We start from the raw sequence: 20,290 nt of genomic DNA on the forward strand, positions 1-20,290 counted from the left end.
TTTCCCTCTCGAGTTACCAAATTTCGTCAAAATCTCCCACAGTCAAAAATAACTCTCATAAAATTTTTGAAAAAAAATCTTAACATTATTATAAAAAAAAAAAAATTATTATTATTATTATTATATATATATATATATATATATATATATATATATATATATATAAAGAAAAAAGAAGCATCCCCAAAACCTACATTTTTTTTTTAATTAATAAAGGCATTTTTGTCTTATTAAAAAACATAATATCATTTTTATATTTTCACTAGCCTTTGGGGACATTGACAAATTTTAGTAATTTGTAAGACATTGACTCAATTAATAATTCGAGAAGATATTGACAATAAAGTTGTAGTTTGAAGAGGTGTTTGTATTTTTTTTTTCCATTTTTAAATTAATATAAAAAAATAGTCATATTAGATTGTAGGTTTATAGGATAAGAACAATGAAAGAGAGTTTATGTCCTATAAGTGATTTTAAAGTCTCTTTTGAGACTTTTAAAAAATAAAGTGACTTTTAAAGTTATAATTTGATCAAAATTTAAAAGTGATCAATCACAAGCTCAATAATTATTTTAAAAGCCACATAATTATTGAAAGGATACAAGAAAAACACGAAAGAGACTTCTAGTATTGCTATGTCGGAGCATAGGCTCATCTCTAACAATGGCTTCTTCTTTTTTATTGGCAAAAGTACAAATTACTAATTGTGTCAATGTTTTCCTTAAACTACCAAACAATGTCAATGTGCCCCACAATGACAAAAATGCCCTTTATAAAATTATAAAAATTCTTAAATTTTTTTATAAAAAAAAATAAAAATAAAAATCAAGGCTTTTCACTTTTTTAAAAATAAAAAAATAAAAAAAAAAATTAGATTTTGTTTTATATAATTTCTATTCGGGTCACTCCTTGGATTTTCATTTTTCTCATTTTTTTTATTATTTTATTTTGGGTTTTTTTTTTTTAAAAAAAAATAGTTCAATCTTTCAAAAAAAATAAAATAAGTTTTTTATTTTCTTTTGAATTTTATAAGGATATATTTGTCTTATTCAAACTTTTTTAGGATTACTCTTGTCTTTTTATTGGCTTTAGGGAGATATTGACTTTTTTGATAGTTTAAAGAAGCTATTGACACAATTAGTAATTTAAAAAACACATTAACAATAGAATAATATTTTGAGAGATATATATACTTTTTCCTTTTATTTATTTTATTTTTATTTTAGCTATTTAAAAAGCAATTACATTCATAGTATTTGCAAAATCTTGAATAAACGCGGTTTGAGACGCCGTTTGTGCTAAAACTTGTGAAGTTTAATCGTGACCGTTTATTTGGAAGGGAATGACGTGTCAGATTAAATGTAATCATAACAGGAGATCTAACAAAAAACACTCAATTTGGCTTCTTTCTTAAAAGCACAATATTTTTTGTTCGTGCAACCGGGAAAAACGTTATGGAAGATTTTGATAAGAAGGTATCGATCAAAGACGAAGAGCCAATGGAGGCCGGAGAACCGGTCTGCGCCGATTCCCCCAAAGTCGTCGATTTGCTCCGGAGATTTCTCGCAGTTCAGCAGCGCAGAGCTGAGGCCTACGCCAAGCTCAAAAGGTTCGTCCTCTTTTGATCGTCTCTCTGAGATTTGGGAAATAGGAGATTTTGATGCGTTTCTTTGTTTTTATTCGTTCTTCAATGTTAGTGTTTGATTTTTGGCAGTGGGTTTGGGGAGTACATGGTTTCAGGAGGGGAATTAGCATATCAACAACTATGCAGTGAGATAACAGTAGAGTTTAATGATTGCTCTAAACAAGTACTACTTTCATGCCCTTAAATAATGGTCTAATTTGTGTTTTTGAAATGTTTTAGGGTTTGATTTGTGTAAGTTAGTGCTGTTTTAGGTTCTTGAAATGGAGTCGCTGTTTCTGAGTCCTGATTATAGCCGAGTTGATTTAGCACAGCTGCTCAGAGCTGTTCAAGCTCAGGAAAAGCAGAAATTGCATCTGGTATGCCTTTTATACACATTAGCAATAGTCCTTCAGTAGTTTTTTCCCGATAAAGAAGAAAAAAAGTTCAAATTTTTATGGCCATATAAAAAAGTTAACCAATCAATGAGACACCTAGATTACATGGTTTGGCTTGAGTGATTTGGTTTGTTTTCTACTTGTTTGTGGTCTCAAAATCTTAATTTGTTACAAAAAACTGGTATCGGAGCTTTTGCCGTCATAACATAAATTGATAAGCTAAGCTAAACACGCTTTCTCCATTTCTTTTGTTATTATAGACTTTGACCAAAATGGTGGTTGAAAGTTCTGCTTAAATTTACTTGTTGAGTTTGTTTTTAGTTGAACCACTTCTATGGATTACATTTTGGGTTGTGCCACTGTGCATTTTGTATTACCCTTGTTTACTTTTTGTTGAATGTGTAATGTATGCTTCTACCTGGTGCCAGGAATGCACTCATCGTTTAAATGAAAGACATGATTTTTTCTATTGTGGTTTAACCTCTAAAAATTTGATTCTGAGACAATGAGGACTAGCTCTATCTTAGAAATTATTGCTGTCATTTAAGGATGGAATTCTGCCAAAATGGGTTGCAAGATTGAATGAGTAAATTTTTAGAGCTTTGGAGCGTGGATGGAATTGTGGAATTTTTAGACAAGTTTCTCAAGAAAGGTATAATTTGAATATACGAAGTGAAGACAGATTTTTCAAATGAGCTCTGATGCAGAAATAGTTCTTTATGAGTATAATCTCACTTATTGTCAGATACAAAGTGATCTTGTTCTAGCACTATTTGTGGAAGGATACTAGTTTTATACTAGGAAAAAGAAAATAATGTTTTAGCAAAGGGTCACTATGTGCTTTTTGAGGCAAAGAAGATACCATATGGAGAGAGGTTGAAGATTCATGAAAATGAAATGATGCTTTGAGCTTCTTTCGTGTGTATCCTTCCTTAAAACAGGGGCTATTTATGAAGAAGGCTCTGCTTGTTATTAGAATGCAGTTTTAGAGATCAAATTTTGCAAGGTGTGGCTCATTTTCCTTTGGACTACATACTAAGATCTTCAATGTGCTGATGACCTTTTTTTTACTCTCTCTGGTAATGTGGTGATTTTTATGAAGAAATAGAAACAAAGGGTGAGGTAGAAACTAGTCCCGTGTGGCAAAAGGCTAGACCATCATGAAAACTTTGACCCCTACTTATAATTATACATTTTCTTTATGCTCTTCACAATTTGAAAATGGAATGACTATTTGACAATGAGATAAAAAAGAAAAAGAAAAAAAAGAAAATGTTTGCGAACCCATAAAAAGAGAAAAGAAAAAGAAAGAAAAGGTCAATACACACAAGTCTGGAGAAGCTGCAGGATAAACAAGCCGAGCAGTATGGGCCAACTTTGACAGCAACCCAGCAGTGAATGGTTCATGATCGATCATTGTAAACTGCTGCAGACCATGCACCACCTGCATAGTGTTTACTCATAACTATCAATTTGTCTGGGAGGACCATACTTGGACAGGAGTTAACTTGTATTGTCACTAGTAGACGTCGAGGACCCTTAATGGCCAATGTCAAAATCGATCAAGCGGGCTGGTTGGGAAGGGGTTATTAGCGGAAAAAAGAATCACTGAGAAATAGATTCTACTATTTGGTCTGGATGAATGAGCAAGTGGCATATTCACGGGCAGCAGCTTAGACTTTCCCTAAGGCAAAGGGGCACTCAATTATTGAGACACGGTAGCGAAACGAGGGAAGTGGAATCTCTTCAAGTGAACCAGCCTATACTCTTTATTGGGCTTATGCGGTGGTTGGAACAAAGACATGTTTATTTACATGTGAATTCAATCAAATGTGGCTGATAAGGAACTTATTTGCACGGACTAATCAACAGTTCAAGTCACAAACTACCACAATCCCCTTTCTCTTCGTAGAATTCAATTCAACCATTAGTGTTGCATTTTACTGGGAAGGATCGAACCATGGGAACGAATCTTTAGGGCTATCACCATCTTTTGACAAAATTAGCCCCTCAAAGGTTTTTGCTTGACCAAATTAAATTTTAGGGTCTACTTGTCCTTTTTAAAAGTGCTTTGTAAAACCTTAATGCATATTGTAAAATTCTTTGGATGAATGTTTTAATAATCTATTTTGCATGAGCACAACGCAACGACAATTGAAGATGCTAAATATTCAGTCATGAAGCCGGAGATGCTGTTTTTCGATCCTTGTTTGATTGCTTGACAGCTTTTAATGATCTATCTACTTCGTTGTTTATGAATTTCTTAGATCTTTTTAGTTTTAGATTCCAAAAATTACTTTGCAATTTAGAGGCAAAGATGTCAAACTGTCTCTCTCCATGAATAATATGTGATGCAGCTGGGGACGAGAGGTTTCGTGATTGTTTTACTCCATATCTCTATCTTTTTTTTTTTTAAAGAGGGGGGGGGGGTAGTTTTTTTTTTTTGGATAAGTAATAAAATTCAATAAAAAGCGCAGAGGGGCGCAACCCCAGTATACAGGAAGTATACGAAAGTGCCTATAATCAGAGAAAACAAAAGAACATGAATGTAAAAACTCAGCGAATATAATACGACTCAGGCTATGTGCCGAGACCCAAACATATAACATATTAAGCACATTTTGACCTAAGTCCACAACCGGTAATTCCACATCTTCAAATAGCCTTGCATTTCTTTCACGCCAAAGACCCCACATAACACACAAGGGAACCTAATTCCAAAGACACGTAACATGACCACGACCCAGCAAGGTGCTCTAACTACTCAACAAATCCAGCACGCTTCTTGGCATGATCCACTCCACCCCGAACAAATTATAGAAAGAGCTCCAAACAACCCGTGCCACGTCACAATGAAGTAGGAGGTGATCAATGGATTCCCCTATTCTTCTTACACATGCAACACCACTCTACCACTACTATATGATGCCTACGGAAGTTGTCATGTGTCAAAATCTTTCCTAATGCTGTTCACAGAAAAAATGCCACCCTCTTTGGAGTCTTAACACGCCAAATACCTTTCCAAGGAAAAGAGACCGCTTCCTGACAAGCTAAGGCTCTATAAAAAGTCTTCACTTCAAAGCTCCTCCTCTTAGAAAGATTCCACACAAACCTATCAACCTCTCCATGCCGAATCCGAGTAGAATATAGTTGCTCATAAAAGGAAAGAACCATTTTCACCTCCCAATCTTGAGCATATCGCGTAAAGATAACATTCTAATGAGCAACTCCATCTACCATAGACAAATTATCAACCACCCAAGCATCTGGAAAACGAGCAAGAGTGTACAAAACTGGATAACATAGCTTGAGAGGCATATCTCCACACCACGGATTGGGGGTAGTTTTACAGCAATTCTCAATTTTGGCAGTCTAAATTTTATCGCAGAGGGCCCATATGTAACCTTTTCAAGGAAGTGTTACAAGTAGCTTAACTATTCAACAGTTTTTTGATTTGGCTCCTTGGTTAAGGAGATATAGGAATACGCTTTGTTAAATTTTGGAGATTTTATCGTTCCCGCCTCCCAACTACTTCAAGAAGTAGCTGCCTAGCAATTCTTCCATAAGACTTCTATTGCCTTTTTCTTTCTTTTCTTTTATTTGGCCTCTAATTATAGGTTCTCCTGATAAAGTGCAAATGATTGTGTAGACTCAACTAAAAAGGTATGATTTTCTCAAACCTTCTTGGAATCTACTCTAAGATTTAATAAATCAATAAAGTCGTGGTCTTGAACAGTCGTCAGCTTATGCAATGATCTTGACTATAAAGATGTCAACATGTTAGAGGTTAGCTCCATTATGTGAAAAGCCTAACTGTTTCTTCACGCAAGATCACATTAAGCAAACTTGGACAGCACTTGAAAATGCATTGCGTTTGCAATGGCCGTACATCCCTTTCCAGCAATGAATTACTTCATAACCCTCTTTGGCAGCACCCACTAAACCCCACCAGGAGAAAAAAATTAGTGACAACAGAACCCTCACAACTTAGCAATGTAAAAATAAATGGTCAGTGGCCTCTCCATTCAATTTGTGCATAAAACACCATTATGCTGCCTTCCTGGTATCTTGGTACACATACTTATCCAAGGGAAAAACTCAAAAGTAGACCCTCTGAAACCCTCCAAGTAGGATCGAGCATAAAAATACCGTTATGGTGTAACCTTCAAGCCAGCTTATCATCCCCTCTACATATCGGCCCATTAGCATTAAACTACTCAGAAAAGGACTACACTAATTCTATTTCCCAATCCTGGAAATCACAAATACATTAAAAATTTGGGTGCTTTTGAGATCTATTTAGTAATGTTTTTAGTTGGGAAATATTATAGAGCTTAGAAATTGGTCTCTAAGTTATAAAATGAAAATCAATTTGATATTCATCAATAATATTATTGAGGCCTCGTTTGGTCTGCAGAATGACTATTCCTTTAAGAAAAGGAATAACTATTCCTAAGAATAAAAGGTGGCGGAATGATATGGCTATTCCTAATCTTTAGTTTGGTAAGAACTCATATATTTTAATTGGAATCCAATCAAAATAACTAAAAAAACCCCACATATTAAAAAAAAAAAGAAAATCAAATTATTAAAAAAACAAAAAAAAAAGAAGGAAAAAAAGAAAAAGAAAACCCATGGGTGGCCGGCCGCCCACCAAGAGCTGGGGGTGGCCGCCACCCCCAAAATACCCGTCGGGGGTGGCCGGCCACCCCTGAAACCAATCCAGGGTGGCCGCAGCCATCCCCGAAGCCAACCCAGGGTGGCCTGTGCCACCCCCAAAAGCGCTGGGGGTGGTCGTACCACCCTTGGAACGCCTCGGGAGTCCACCACGAGGTGTTCCGGACCACGAGGCGTTCCGGGGGTGGTGCGACCACCCCCGGCTCCATATATGGGGTGGCCAGCTAGCCAGTGAAGGGTTTGGTTTTTTTTTTTTTTTTTTTTTTTTTTTTTTTTTTTTATTAAATAAAATATAAAATAAATGGTTTTTTCTGGAAAATATGGCCTTTACTTCAAGGAATAGCTATTCTTCTCATTTTTTAGAGGAATAGGCATTCCTCTTCGTAAAGGAATAAGTATTCCAATGGGAATAACTATTCCAAGTATACCTCTACTAAACAAAAGAATGCCTATTCCATAGGAATGGCCATTCCATTCCAGGGGTTTATTCCGCAAACCAAACGGGGCCTGAGTGTTTATCTTGTTTTCTGGTGGACTTCATAGCTCTTTCCCTGTGGATTGAAGGATTTTCTAGGGTGTAGTCCTTGACTTAGCCTTCCTGTACTATTAGCACTACAATGAATGATGATCTACACAAACTTAGTTTGCCGATATGGCATATTATTTAATTGTTCGCCCAATCATAGTCTTATCTAGGCTGCTGAGCAAATAGAGAACTTTAACAGAAAAAAGGGGGGGGGGGGGGGGGGGGGGGGGGGGGGGGGGGGTGGAGGGAGGGGGGTGGTCTTTGATGGCTAATGATAAGAATATTTAAATTATGATAAGAAAAAGAAAGTTAGGATAATCACATCATTTTAAGTCATGATAAAATGATTTATCAGAACAAGCCAGAGTTATTCCAAGCCCATCTGTAGCTATTGCCGCCATCCCATACAAACTAATTCTAAAGCCAGCTGATTTAAAGGAACTCTAGGAATTCCTCAGTCTGCGGGCCTCTATCTCAATTCTCAACCAAGTTTAAAAGTAGTTTGTGTTTCCTTTTTAAATAAATAAAGAAAAAAAAAAAGTACTGCTTGTACCTCTATAGCATGAAAATATTATTTAAATGATGATCTCCACAAGGCATATTAATCAAATTGTTGCTTTCAAGTATGATTGTTTTATAACTTCTCTCTATATTCTACTACTACTGACATAGGTACTTAGTATACATATTATTGAAATGATGATCTCCAAAAGGTATATTATTCAAATTGTTGCTTTCAAGTATGATTGTTTTATACTTATCAAAAAAAAAAGTATGATTGTTTTATAACTTCTCTCTATATTCTACTACTATTGACATAGGTACTTAGTATACATATTATTGAAATGATGATCTCCACAAGGCATATTAATCAAACTGTTGTATTCAAGTATGATTGTTTTTTTAACATTTCTCTATATTCCACTGCTGGCATAGATACTTAGTATACATATTAAGAGCGTTTTTATGTATGTATCTTTTGTTCCAACATATTGAAGTTGCTGATCCCTTGTCTTTTTCCTTGCAACTCAAAATTTACTGGTGCTTGCTTTTGTGTTTGCTGAAAACTACAAATTCTTTTTCTAGACAGCTACAATCCAGGTGTTGAAGAAAGCTGGTCGTCCCTCGGAACGTCTAGTGAGCCATGACAACTGCAGATACAAGAAGCCAATGGAACATGAGTGTGCCCACGTCCATGAGATAACTGAAGCTGCTGGAACTGAAGAGGCAGAAGCAGAAGCTGAGTATGATAACGCTCTCAAGGAGGCCATTAGAGGTGTGCAGGATGCGGTGACCACCATAAATGAACATTTGGAAGAAGTTAGATACGAAATTGAAGCCCTTGAAGCTGATTGACTTCACATCTTTGTCTGTAGGCTGGGGAAAAGAAAAAACCGAATGGGTTATGTAAAGCATTGTCACATATTTGCAGATTGGTGCCTATTCAAATCAATGTGTTTTTGTTTTCAAAAAAAAAATCAATGGGTTTGTTTGACAACTTTTAAGTGAGTTTTTTTTTTCTTGGTTGTGATGTGACATGATGGCTAAAATAGTTGAGTTATTTGTTAACATTTTTGCCTTTGCCATAGTGAAACCGTACATTCTTTTAAAACTCATCCAGCACAAGAGAGAAAGGCTATGAGTTAAAGTTGATGTGAATGACTGATTTGAACTCGCTGCTGCTTGAAATGACTTTAAAGTCATCCATCCACTGCATGCACTTCTGCATCCAAGACAATGATAAAAAATAATAATAATAATAATAATAAAAGTTAGAACGTGGTGTTATATATTTGTAAGTTAAAGATTGAAATCTCTTCTATTGGCTATTCGAATCGACTGAATTGCAGCCAATTTCAACAGCCAATTGAGAGGAAGCTTAAATGGAGTTCATTTGTTCGGGCATGTAGGCTTTATCAGGGCTCTCTTACGTAGGGTTGGGTCAATGAATTGCAACTATCTTGATCTGTCAGTTAAATAGACATAAGAATGTTTTTGAGTTTCATGGAAAATGGTGTGAAATAGCTGTGACTGAATTGTAGCCATCCCGATGAGAAAGTTGTGACCGAATATCAATCATGACTAGACTTTGGCATGGTAAAAAATGTGAATGGGGAATCGCTATAATCTTCTGCCCAAAGAAGAGGGGCAATGGGAATTGTAGTGAAATCCCCCTCCATGTGGGAGACTGCCAAATTGTTGGAACAACTTGCTTGGGCGATGAGCTCCCTACTCAGGCAATGATGTAGGCTGGATTTTAGCAATGAACAAAGAACAAAATAAATGTAAAATATCTAACGTTGAACCAGAGTTTCACTGATAATGATGAGACTCGAATTTGAACCAGAGTTTTACTTGCCAACGATGGAGTGCTGTGAAGTCTCATACCCAAAAGAAAGATGGGTCATACTTCAAAACAACATGTGTTTATTCATCAAAATTTGTATTATTAAAATAAGAGTTACAAGAACTCAAGAGACAATATCACATAAGAGTTATAAGCACTCAAGAGACAATGTTTCAATAATTACAAGCACTCAAGAGACAAGAGTTACAAGATGATAAATTAGATTTATTGTTGTTAATGTAAAAGTAGAAAAGACTTGTAACGTTTATTTCTCTATAAATAGTGTCTTGCATACAATCAAACAAATAATCAAGGAAATATGTAGTCAAACAAAATACTTTGATGTGTGGATGTAGGTCATAGATCGAACCACCTTAATTATATTCTCTTTATCTCTCTTTCTTGTTCTCATTTCTTTCTAAATTATGTGTTATTATATGTATATCTTCATTGGAGTACAAATCACACTTAAATCGACACACTAACTAAAGCCTAACCCTAATTTTGAAAATTAGTCCAACTACTCCTAACAACACCTACAAGGGGAGTTGAAAGTGTTTCTCTTGGTGTACTGTGGATGACCATTTTAAGTTCTCTTACGAACCATATATTCTATGTTTTAAATTTAATTAGATATCTGCATATTGTCCAACTCCCCCTTTATTTTTGCAATAAAAAATCTGTAGGATTTTGTTGTATATGGGGAACTGTCGGCAGCAGTTTAAATTTTGTCCTTTGATTTAGTGCAGTTGATTTGAAATGTTTGATGTTGTTATGGTTTCTTTCCTTGAGTCTAAATCTTCTGAAATATCTATGTTTGTGGGCAGTAGTTGTCTTTTCTGTATTATCTGCAGTCAAGCGGAATATTACCTGGGAATAAGTGGATTTGGAAAGTCATTACCAATTTATCATTGGATCTATTTATTTAGTTTTAAAAAAATTTGATTATCTAAAGGTAAATTGACAATGCCACATTATCATAATGGGATGGTGGTGAGATGGAAATCTACCATATAGTTTTACTCAATATAGTGTTCTTGAGTCTCGTAGGTTTGCTTTTTTAAGTTTAGCTAGACCTAAATCACTCGATGTGTATTTTATTGAGCCTTGGGCGCAGAAGGTGATTAAGCCTTAATTACGCTATTTACTTTTGGCTTTTCTCAAAAGTTTTAACAAAACTCACAAAACATGTCATTTAACGAATTCTTCGCTCAATGTTAAATTTAACTTCATGCATTCATGTTTTTTAAATACAAAAAGCCTAAAGGTGAAAGTTATTTATTTTTAAAATGTACAAGCAAATATGAGGGTGGAAGCCATGCAGCGCGCTTTAAAGTCTATAATAAAAACCAGTAGATAAATCTAAAAGATGAACGCACCTCGTTCCAAGAGGGCTGGCTCCGAAAGATTGAAGGTAGATAGAGAAGATGAGAGCAAACAAGGAATGAGATTCTGGTTAGTTTAGGTAGAGAAACAAAAAGAATATTTAGTTAAAATAGAGAAATATTTAGATAGTGTGATCGATGTTTATTAGGACCGACCTAGCTACGTACTACAGAAGCATATGCAGCAAGACGGGATGGAACTTTGCCGAGACTTGGGATTTCACTCGATCATGCTAGAGCTAAATCAGTTAAAGTAGATTTTTAGAACTAAATTTAGAAATCTTTTGAAAAGTTTAATTAGAATGATCTTATGGGTATTATCTATAGGGATTCCATTATGAGAGATGTTACATGTAATTTTAAGTGTTTATTCATTGATGTGGCAGTGAACAGTAATGGAGCTAGCCAAGATCTCGTTGATCTAGGCGCGGATTAATAATTAATTAAAATAAAATAATATTATATTTTAATACTGGTTACCAAAAAATCAAATAAATATTTTCGTTATTCCAAGTACCCCAAAGAAAAGTATTGCATCATGCCCAATTAATTGCTTCTAATATTTAATTATATGTCAATGATATATGTAAATGTAATTATTTTGGAGTTATTTTTTTCGTGGTAAATAGAATTATTCTGGAATTAAAATGCACTGAAATACAAATAAGATAGAAGCGAGTGCCACCCACGAGATCAAAAGCTTTTTTAAAACCACGTTTGAATTCAATGATCCATCTGAAACAAATGAAGGGTGGAGATGAACGACAATTGGCTCACATAAAAACATCGACTTTTAAAAAAAATCAATCAACTTTTAAATAAAAAATCTCACTATAATATAATTTTTTTTTTTTTTTCATTTTTTTATAGAAATTTTTTCTATTTTATATTACATCAATCACTTCTTATTATTATTCAAAAAAAAAAAAAAAATTATCTCAAGTATAAGAGAAAGGAGTTGCCAAACGGGAGCGATCATCTTTGAAGATAAAAGAAGAATATAAATCCTACATATTGAGAAATATGAGTACATGCATGGAATTTGGGGGAATTTGAGTAATATGCAGGAAGAACCTTGCTTTTCTTTTTTGAAATAGAAAAATGATAGAGATTTCATTGATTTGCTTCATCCAAGAAAGAACCTTCTCAAGAAAAAAGAGGCACAAACCTTCCCCCCCACACACACACACACATATATACCAACATTTTATTACAATTAGTGAACAACCTCCACTGGTTGCAAACTCTCACTTTTGGCATTGCTCGACAAAATTTCTATAACTAATACAAATACTTGATCATGTCACGCTTAGATCAGGATTCTCTCAAATTATCTTATCGAATTTGAAAAAACTACAAGCTCAAATAGCCAAACTCTCTCTCTCAAACAAATCACAAAAGCACATGGAAAGATAATTGCTTTTATTTTAGATCTCTTGCTGCCACACCAAAGAAGAGTAACAATCAAGGGCTCTGATGACTCTCTCTACCAAAGAGTGAAAGAACAAGGGTTCAAACCCCTTACAAGGTCAAGTGTACGTGGCCTTAGTAGCGGGATTAGGATAATCTATATTTCAAGAGATATAGAAAGGTTTCATTTCATGGTTCAGATTAAATTTCACTGATATAATTAATAGTATATATATTGTCACATGGTGAATATATTTTCATGCCATTTAAAATTTTTAAATGATATGTAGAAAATTTACAATGTTGGATGTAACAAAACAAAAATTGTAACCGTAAAATAGGTCATCTCTATTTTTATTCTTTCTAGTGACACAAACAAACCATGAAATATTTAATTTCAGCCAAATCATTATTAATGTTGTGAATAACCATACTCCAAGTCGAATTGGGGTAGTAGTCCCAATTCGGGTCTAAGAAGGACTCTTGAAGAATCTAGTTAACAATTCAACTCTCAGTTGAATGAGGATAGGACTTCTGGACCAAATCAAACTTCAGGCCAGAGACGGAGCTGGGAGGTGGCCAGTAGGGGGCCATGGCCCCCCCAGCTCATTTGAAAAAGAAAAAGAAAAAGAATGATTATATGGTGATCATGAAAGATACAACATCAAGAATAATGGGTACTCAGGCGATGATACTTCAGAAGAATATGGAAGTAGAGGGGATTAATTACCCGCAGCCTATATCTTGCGTGAAGCCACTAGATTACTCTTTGCTGCCGTTGGATTTTAATCCGATAAGGGGGAATGATGATCAGGATTATTTTGCTAACTTTGGAGGCATGTATAACAGTGATATGGTACAGAAATTTTGGCCCATTTTTGCTTTATAGAAATTTTGGCCTATTTTTGTTATTAAAGTTTGAAGGAATAAATCTTTTAGAACTTATTTGTGTCGATTAGCTTTTTGTGAAATAGTCTATAATTTGTAGAGAAATAGAAATAAATTAAAGTATGGGTGCATGCCGAAAATAAAGGAGCAAATTTCTCAATATTTTTTTTTGGAGGTTCGTTCTTGAGTGCTGAGAATTAACTTGGGAAAATGAAGATTTAGAAAAAAAAAAAAAAAAAAAAAAAAAAAAACTTGAGAATATTAATCTTTGCAGGAGTTGGAATCTTATGAAGAAATTTTGAAATAATAGGCGATTCAACCACGCCGTGAAAAGCATCACTCCAACATATTGTGACTGATATAACCTGTTGAATAAAAGGAAATATTAGTTTGTATTGTAGATGATGTAGTGTAGAGTTGAAACAAAAATAAAATAAAATAAAAAGAAGAGAAAAGGGGAGCATTTTTTTTTTTTTAAAGCACTTAAAAGACTCAATAAGGCGTTGAAAAAACTTGAAGATGAAGAGATACCAAATCCACCCAATATATTTTGTATTTATACTTTAACTACATATTTTAGTTTATTTTTTGTTTGGCCCCCTCCCAACTAAATGTCTAGCTCCGTCCCTGCTTCAGGCACTCGTAATTTAAGTGGAAGTAGTAAACTCAATTCAGATTTGACTCCACATTTTTGCCTATAAATAAACTCATACCTCAGATTGATTATTTTATGCATTGAACATACTTTTCTCTCAGAAGTTAATTTAGGCATCGGAACGAGATCTTCGAAAGGGTCTCTTAATTTTAGTTGTTTTGCAGTATTCTTGGGAAGCGTATCTTAGAGGGATTTGGATTAAACCCCATGGAAAATTTATTTTCATTTCTTTCCACCAAAATTAGGAAAGGCAACTTAGAAATTACAAACAATAATTAAGTCCAAGCATGCTTGAACTCAAACAAAAAAATTAAAATTGGCGTGGTGTTTCCAGTTATCTATTGAATTGATACAGTAACCTATAAACTCTTCTGTATGATAAGAAAATCAAATCAGAACTAATTAAATAATAACATTGCCATTTGCCACATTTTTCTGTTTTAATTTGGAGAGTGAAAAATCCAATAAGGATAGAACATGTCACATCAAAATGGAGCATGTCCATTTCCATATAAAGTTGAAATGAAGTAGCATAACATTTGTTTCTCCTTTAGTTATTTTGATGTTTCAATTTCTAATTATTATGCAAGACTCTTCACAACATGTTATGATAGCCAACGGAAAAAAAAAAAAAAAAAAAAAAAAAAATGTAAACCTCCTTGATAATCAAAGTTCCTTACTCGGAGTATACATATGATTTTTGGTGATTTCAAAGAGAGTCTGGGAAGACTAAATAAACTTGAAAGCATGCTTATGAAGTGTACAACATAATAACAATAAATATAGAGGTAATTGCATCGTTGGTTCTTGAGGTTGGCCATAATTATTTTTCACTTCTTGTGGTTCAAAAAGTTCATAGGAGATTCTCATGATAAACAATAATTACAAATCAGCCCCTGAACACATTTTTCGTCCAAAGTTAACAGATTCCGTTAGTCAGCCATATTACACCCAATAGAAAGTCGACACGTGTCCATTACAATAAAAATATATAAAATCTAATAAAAATATAAATAAATAAAATAAAAATATTTGGTTTTTTAAAAAAAGAAATTAAAAAAAATTCAAAGGTTGTTTTAATTTTTTTTTAAAAAACAAATATTCATATTTTATTTATTTATATTTTTATTATATTATATATATTTTTTTTATTATAATGGACACGTGTCGGCTTCCTATTGGGTGTGAAGTGGCTGACTAACAGAATCTGTTAACCTAGTGGATGAAAAATTGGTCTAAGGAGTGATTCGTAATTATTATTTACCACGAGGATCTCCCATGAACTTTTTGAACCACATAGAGTGAAAAATAACTATGACCAACCTTAGGGACCAATGGTGCAATTATCCCATAAATATATCACAATCCACAACTATCATCTTCATGTCTTATCCGTACCCATAACCTTTTTAGAATGAGGTTTGTGCATCTTATGGGACATATGGTGCAATATTGGCGTCTTGGAAAGGTACAATAGCTAGCCACCCACAAGTCGCTTGATAGAGGCGATACTAGTGATGCCACAAATGTGACCTTTACCCGTGGGTAGTTGCGCTGGTCACGGTAAACCACAGATACAAAGTCAAGAACAATAAAAATATATGGGCCATAGGATCAAGTCTATATACTAGTGTGCATGTATTACAGATTCTTCACCCATTTTTTCAATGGCGGTATGCAACATAAGCATTATAAATTCATAGTTAATTTCATGGGTATTGATACTAGTAACAATGCATCATCAGATTAACATTTATTAGAATGCTAGGGATCAAAACACTTTTTTTCAAGAGACATGTCTGTTAAAATGCATGGTTTATAGATGAAAATATTCAAATCGATGATAAAGTGTTGTGGCGTTTCCACTTCCATGAGTGATTACTTGAAAACCAAGCACTTTATCATAAACAAAAAATACTTGATCAGTGGCTAGTATTAGAGTATGAAATTTGACTTCAGGAAACGATTTGTAAATTAAGCCAACCATATGGATCTCAAAATTAATTTTGATAACAGAGGTAACAATTTATAATTTAGACCAACCACAATGACCAATTATGCAATTTTTCTTATTTTTAACCGGTAGTTTTTTTACGCTTTTCAATGTAAAAAAAAGTCTAAATTTAAAAAATTTAAAAATCTAAAATTTCTTTAAAATTATAACAGTTGTAATTTTCGTTGCCATAGGAGTTGTCTTGTCAAATATTACAGTAGATGAAGACGCAGTCGCATTTGAAAAGCCACGAACAACCTCCCCCGTCTGCAGACTCCCATTCCATGCATTGCTTTGCACAATTTGGGGTGCAAACACCCGACCACGTTACGCTCGCTCTCCAACATCTGATACAATCACCATAACTATATGGCTTACAGTTGTTTGTGGCGTAGACTCCTAATAAAAAAGCACAAACAAATAATTATAAAAAGGAAACGAAAGATATATGTTAATGTACAGCCACAACCATACCTGAGCAAGTAAAGTGGACGAAGATGAAGAGGTTGGCACACACAAAAACATGAATAAACTTTTGATTCCTAGCCATGCTTTCCATCAATTGCACCAAACACTAATGAATTTATAACGAAAGTTGCTGTCTTAATTTCATGCTAAAATAATAAGAGATGCGGCTTAAAGTTTTGGCTATAACATGATCTCAATAAGTACTTAACCTTTTGATGTATTGGGAATTAAGCTATGCAAGACTTAATCTGTTGGCATGGTAAGCAATATTAATAAATTGAAATAGAGAAATAAGAATGCAGTAATTATGTGGGAAAGGGCAAGGGAATGCCTCATAGTTGTCCTTCTATCTGATTGAAGAGTTACACTCTCAGAATAAGCTTTAATTTGGCCCAAAGTAATTAATAAGATTTGCTAAAGAATCTTTCAAAAGTTGGCGGAGGCCGGCCATGACCTATATTGATTCCCTGCGTCCGTTTCTGCACATGGTGAATATATTATCACGTTATTTAAATTTTTTAAATGATATGGCGCAATGTACATCATTAGATGTAACAAAACAAAAATCTTGACAGTAAAATATATCATCTCCATTTATGTTCTTTCTAGTGACACAAACAAACCTATAAATATTTAATTAATATTCTTCATCTAACCCCTTGGAAGATTTCTTCTTGTTTATTTCCACCAAAATCAGTAAGGCTGCAACTTAGAATTACAAACAATAATTAATGAAACCATAATATATAAACTCTTCTGTATGATAAGGAAATCAAATAATAACATTAATTGTTGCATTTTCTGGTTTAATTAATTTGCATTAGAGTGAAAATTATGCATCAAAATGGAACATGTTCATTTCCGTAATAGCTAACAATTAAATATATGTAATCCTCCATAATAATCAAATTAAGTTCCTAGCTTGGAGTATACATATGATTTTTGGGGAGTCTTAAGAGAGTTTGCAGAGACTTTTTTTTTTTTTTTTTTTTTTTTTTTTTTTTTTTTTTTTTTGAACAGAGAAACAATTGTTATTGCTACTTCAAAAAATACATCCATATTGATCCTATACAAGTAGGATCTTAGGGACCTGATCGTTCCCTAAAAACAATGTTACTAACACTCAAGGGGGTGTCTTCCAGCCAGTGGAGATCTATATTGTTATGAGAGGCCATCTTTGCTAACTTATGGGCCGCCATATTATAATCACGAGGGATAGCTTGAAAACTGGTTGACCGAAAATGGTGCCTTTCCTTTTGAATACTCTCTATAAAATGTCCCGCCTTTGAAAACGTAGGAGGATCCGACAGAATTTCCTTGACCACTTGAGTTGCATCTCCTTCGAAAATCACCTCCCAGAAGCCCGCTTCTTTGCAGAATTGCATAGCTTGCAGAGACTAAATAAACTAGAAAGCATGCATAAAATCGTAAATGTAGCAGCCTAAATTCTTTATGCACAAACTCTCCCTTAACTTTATAAGTAACTTTATTCATAATTATTACCCCTTTATTTCAAAAACTTAAGCTTATAAAAATGATATGAATTTAATCATTTAATTTATATTCTAATTACAGTAGGTAAAGTAGGAGTAGCATTTTAAAAGTATCGAGCATCCTCCGTCGTTTGCAAACTCCCAGTTCATGCATTGCCGACCACATCCGACCACGTGACGCTTGCTCTGCTACATCATATGTCCTACAATTTTTATCATATGGCTTACAATTGTAGCCAATGACATGGGCTCCTAGCAAGCACAAAGAAATTAATAATTTGAGAAAAGTATAGATAACCTCCTCAAACTACTACTTCATTGTCAAAGTTCCCCTCCCCTCCCCCAAAAAAAAAAAACAACTAATTGTGGCAATGTCCTCCCCTAAACTATCAAAAAATGTCAATGTCCCCCATAATGACAAAAATATCCATCATAAAATTATTAAATTTAAAATCAAAAACTAAAAAATTATTAAAAAAAATCAAAAATAACAAAAAGTTATACAAAAAAAAAAAAAAAAAAAAAAAAAAAAAAAAAAAAACTCAAACTACTACCTCATTGTTAAAGCCTCCCCCCCATCCTCCAAATTTCCAATTGTGTCAATGTCCTCCTCGAAACTACCAAAAAATGTCCATGTCCCCCCTCTAATGACAAAAATACCCTTCATAAAATTATTAAATTTAAAATAAAAAAACAAAAAAAATTATTAAAAATAACAAAAAGTTATACAAAAAATAAAAAAAATATTTAAAAAAAGTCTCCCCCCACCCCAAAACTACCAATTGTGTCAATGTCTTCCCCTAAACTACTAAAAAAAGTCCATGTCCCACTAATGACAAAAATACCCATAATAAAATTATTAAATTTAAAATAAAAAACTAAAAAATTATTTTAAAAAAATCTAAAATAACAAAAAGTTTGTAAGGACATTTTTGTCTTATTGAAAAAATTTTAGGGTCATTTTTGTCTTTTTGTTGGTCTTAGGGGGGACTTTGAGATTTTTTAGTAGTTTTAGGAGGGATATTGACACAATTGGTTGTTTAGGGGGACATTAACAATTAAGTGGTAGTTTGGGGAGGACATCGACAATTGGTTGTGTTTGAGATTTTATTTAGTATTCTTTTCTTTTTGGTCTTGATGTAGATCTATTTCTCTTAGAATATTGGAGTTTTCTATTAATATATATACTCATTGATATACCAATATCAACCCAAATAGGCCATCAATTAGGCTAAGCCCAAAGACAATCCAATGGCCCCAACATGCCGGGGGGGGGGGGGGCAAGGAATGATACCATTAGAGATAACTGCTTTGCCACATCACCTTAATTGTTCCCTACATTCTCAGATGACATTTAATTTGGTACCATTAGTCTACCATGGCCGTATTCTTAGGGAACGTGCCTCACCAGGGACATCAACCAAATGCTACACCTATTGATGACCAATTTTGTGGGACCCAATTTAAGCCCCCAAAAATTAACTAACTTATAGTTAACTCGATCCACTTCCAAGACCAGTTTATAACATAAATACGGCTTAATGGATCTAACTAACTAGTTAACTCTATAAAAATAAGCCTAAAAAATACTTGAAACTTAAGCAAGATAGCATATCTAAACAATTCCATAATTCAGTAATTATCCAAATCAGTTCCTAAGTCACCAAAAGAAAACAACTTAAGTGTTTAGGTATTACAATTCTCAAAAGAAAATCCTTAACACCAGCAAGAGGAAACTTCACTTAATCCCCAAAATTGTCTTTGCTTTTGCAATTATCCCTCTAAACTTCAAAAACTCTCAATTCAATATATTCATTTTTCAATTTTTTTTAAATTTCACTAATTCATTAGGATTTTCCGTTAAACTCTAGCGGAGGGGTGTCAAAATTTTCAAAATACCCGTCTCTTTTTTTAGGAAAAGAAAAAAGAAAAAAGAATTGTAAGAATTTAAGCATTGGTCAAGATTTAACGGAATTTGCAAAAATACCGAGGCTTGAATCATTGAAATTTTTGTATATATATATTTGAAAAGAAAAAAAAAACAAGGATATTTTTAGAATTTTGAAAGGATTTAATAGAAAATCTAAATGAATTGGTGAAATTGAAAGATTGATACACTAAATTGAGAGTTTTTGAATTTTAGAGGAGTAATTGCAAAAACGACGATAATTTAGGGGAGTTAAGTAAAGTTTTTCCAAACCAGCAAATAGTAAAGAATCTTTATTGCGTAAGTCCACAACTTATTAAGTAAATTATTATGGAATTTGTCATGCAATAAGCCCTTTGTAACAAATCACATTCCACAAACTATAGTAACCATTAATGTCATAGATTTTGCAAAATGGACTAGTGTTGCCTCTGTTAATATGCTAATAAGGAAAAACAATTTATTTTGAAGTAGAGGGAGCATAGACCTTGGGACAAATCACA

General features: G+C 33.7%; 2 protein-coding genes across 5 annotated transcripts; one reads left to right on the top strand and one right to left on the bottom strand.

Annotated features, from left to right (window-relative positions):
* The first annotated feature begins 1,400 nt into the window (after positions 1–1,400).
* Positions 1,401–8,790, top strand: LOC133880386 (uncharacterized). Its single transcript, XM_062319338.1, has 4 exons — positions 1,401–1,608; positions 1,714–1,807; positions 1,896–2,000; positions 8,308–8,790. The coding sequence occupies exons 1-4, from the start codon at positions 1,454–1,456 to the stop codon at positions 8,575–8,577; spliced, it is 624 nt and encodes a 207-aa protein (XP_062175322.1). The 5' UTR covers positions 1,401–1,453; the 3' UTR covers positions 8,578–8,790.
* A 3,214-nt stretch (positions 8,791–12,004) lies between these two features.
* Positions 12,005–16,591, bottom strand: LOC133880388 (uncharacterized). 4 transcript variants are annotated; one of them, XR_009902255.1, is made up of 4 exons: positions 16,374–16,591; positions 16,116–16,298; positions 15,305–15,460; positions 12,005–13,616 (listed from the first exon to the last, which is right to left on the bottom strand). XR_009902255.1 is itself a non-coding variant. In XM_062319339.1 (3 exons), the coding sequence occupies exons 1-3, from the start codon at positions 16,456–16,458 to the stop codon at positions 15,384–15,386; spliced, it is 345 nt and encodes a 114-aa protein (XP_062175323.1). In that variant the 5' UTR covers positions 16,459–16,538; the 3' UTR covers positions 14,508–15,383. The 4 variants fall into 4 exon arrangements, 1 of the variants encoding a protein (XP_062175323.1); XR_009902256.1 differs by having other exon boundaries at positions 15,312–15,460; positions 16,374–16,590; XR_009902257.1 differs by lacking the exon at positions 15,305–15,460 and having other exon boundaries at positions 16,374–16,529.
* Positions 16,592–20,290: the final 3,699 nt, after the last annotated feature.

The sequence above is a fragment of the Alnus glutinosa genome, chromosome 10, assembly GCF_958979055.1.
Source record: "Alnus glutinosa chromosome 10, dhAlnGlut1.1, whole genome shotgun sequence".
NCBI lineage: Eukaryota > Viridiplantae > Streptophyta > Magnoliopsida > Fagales > Betulaceae > Alnus > Alnus glutinosa.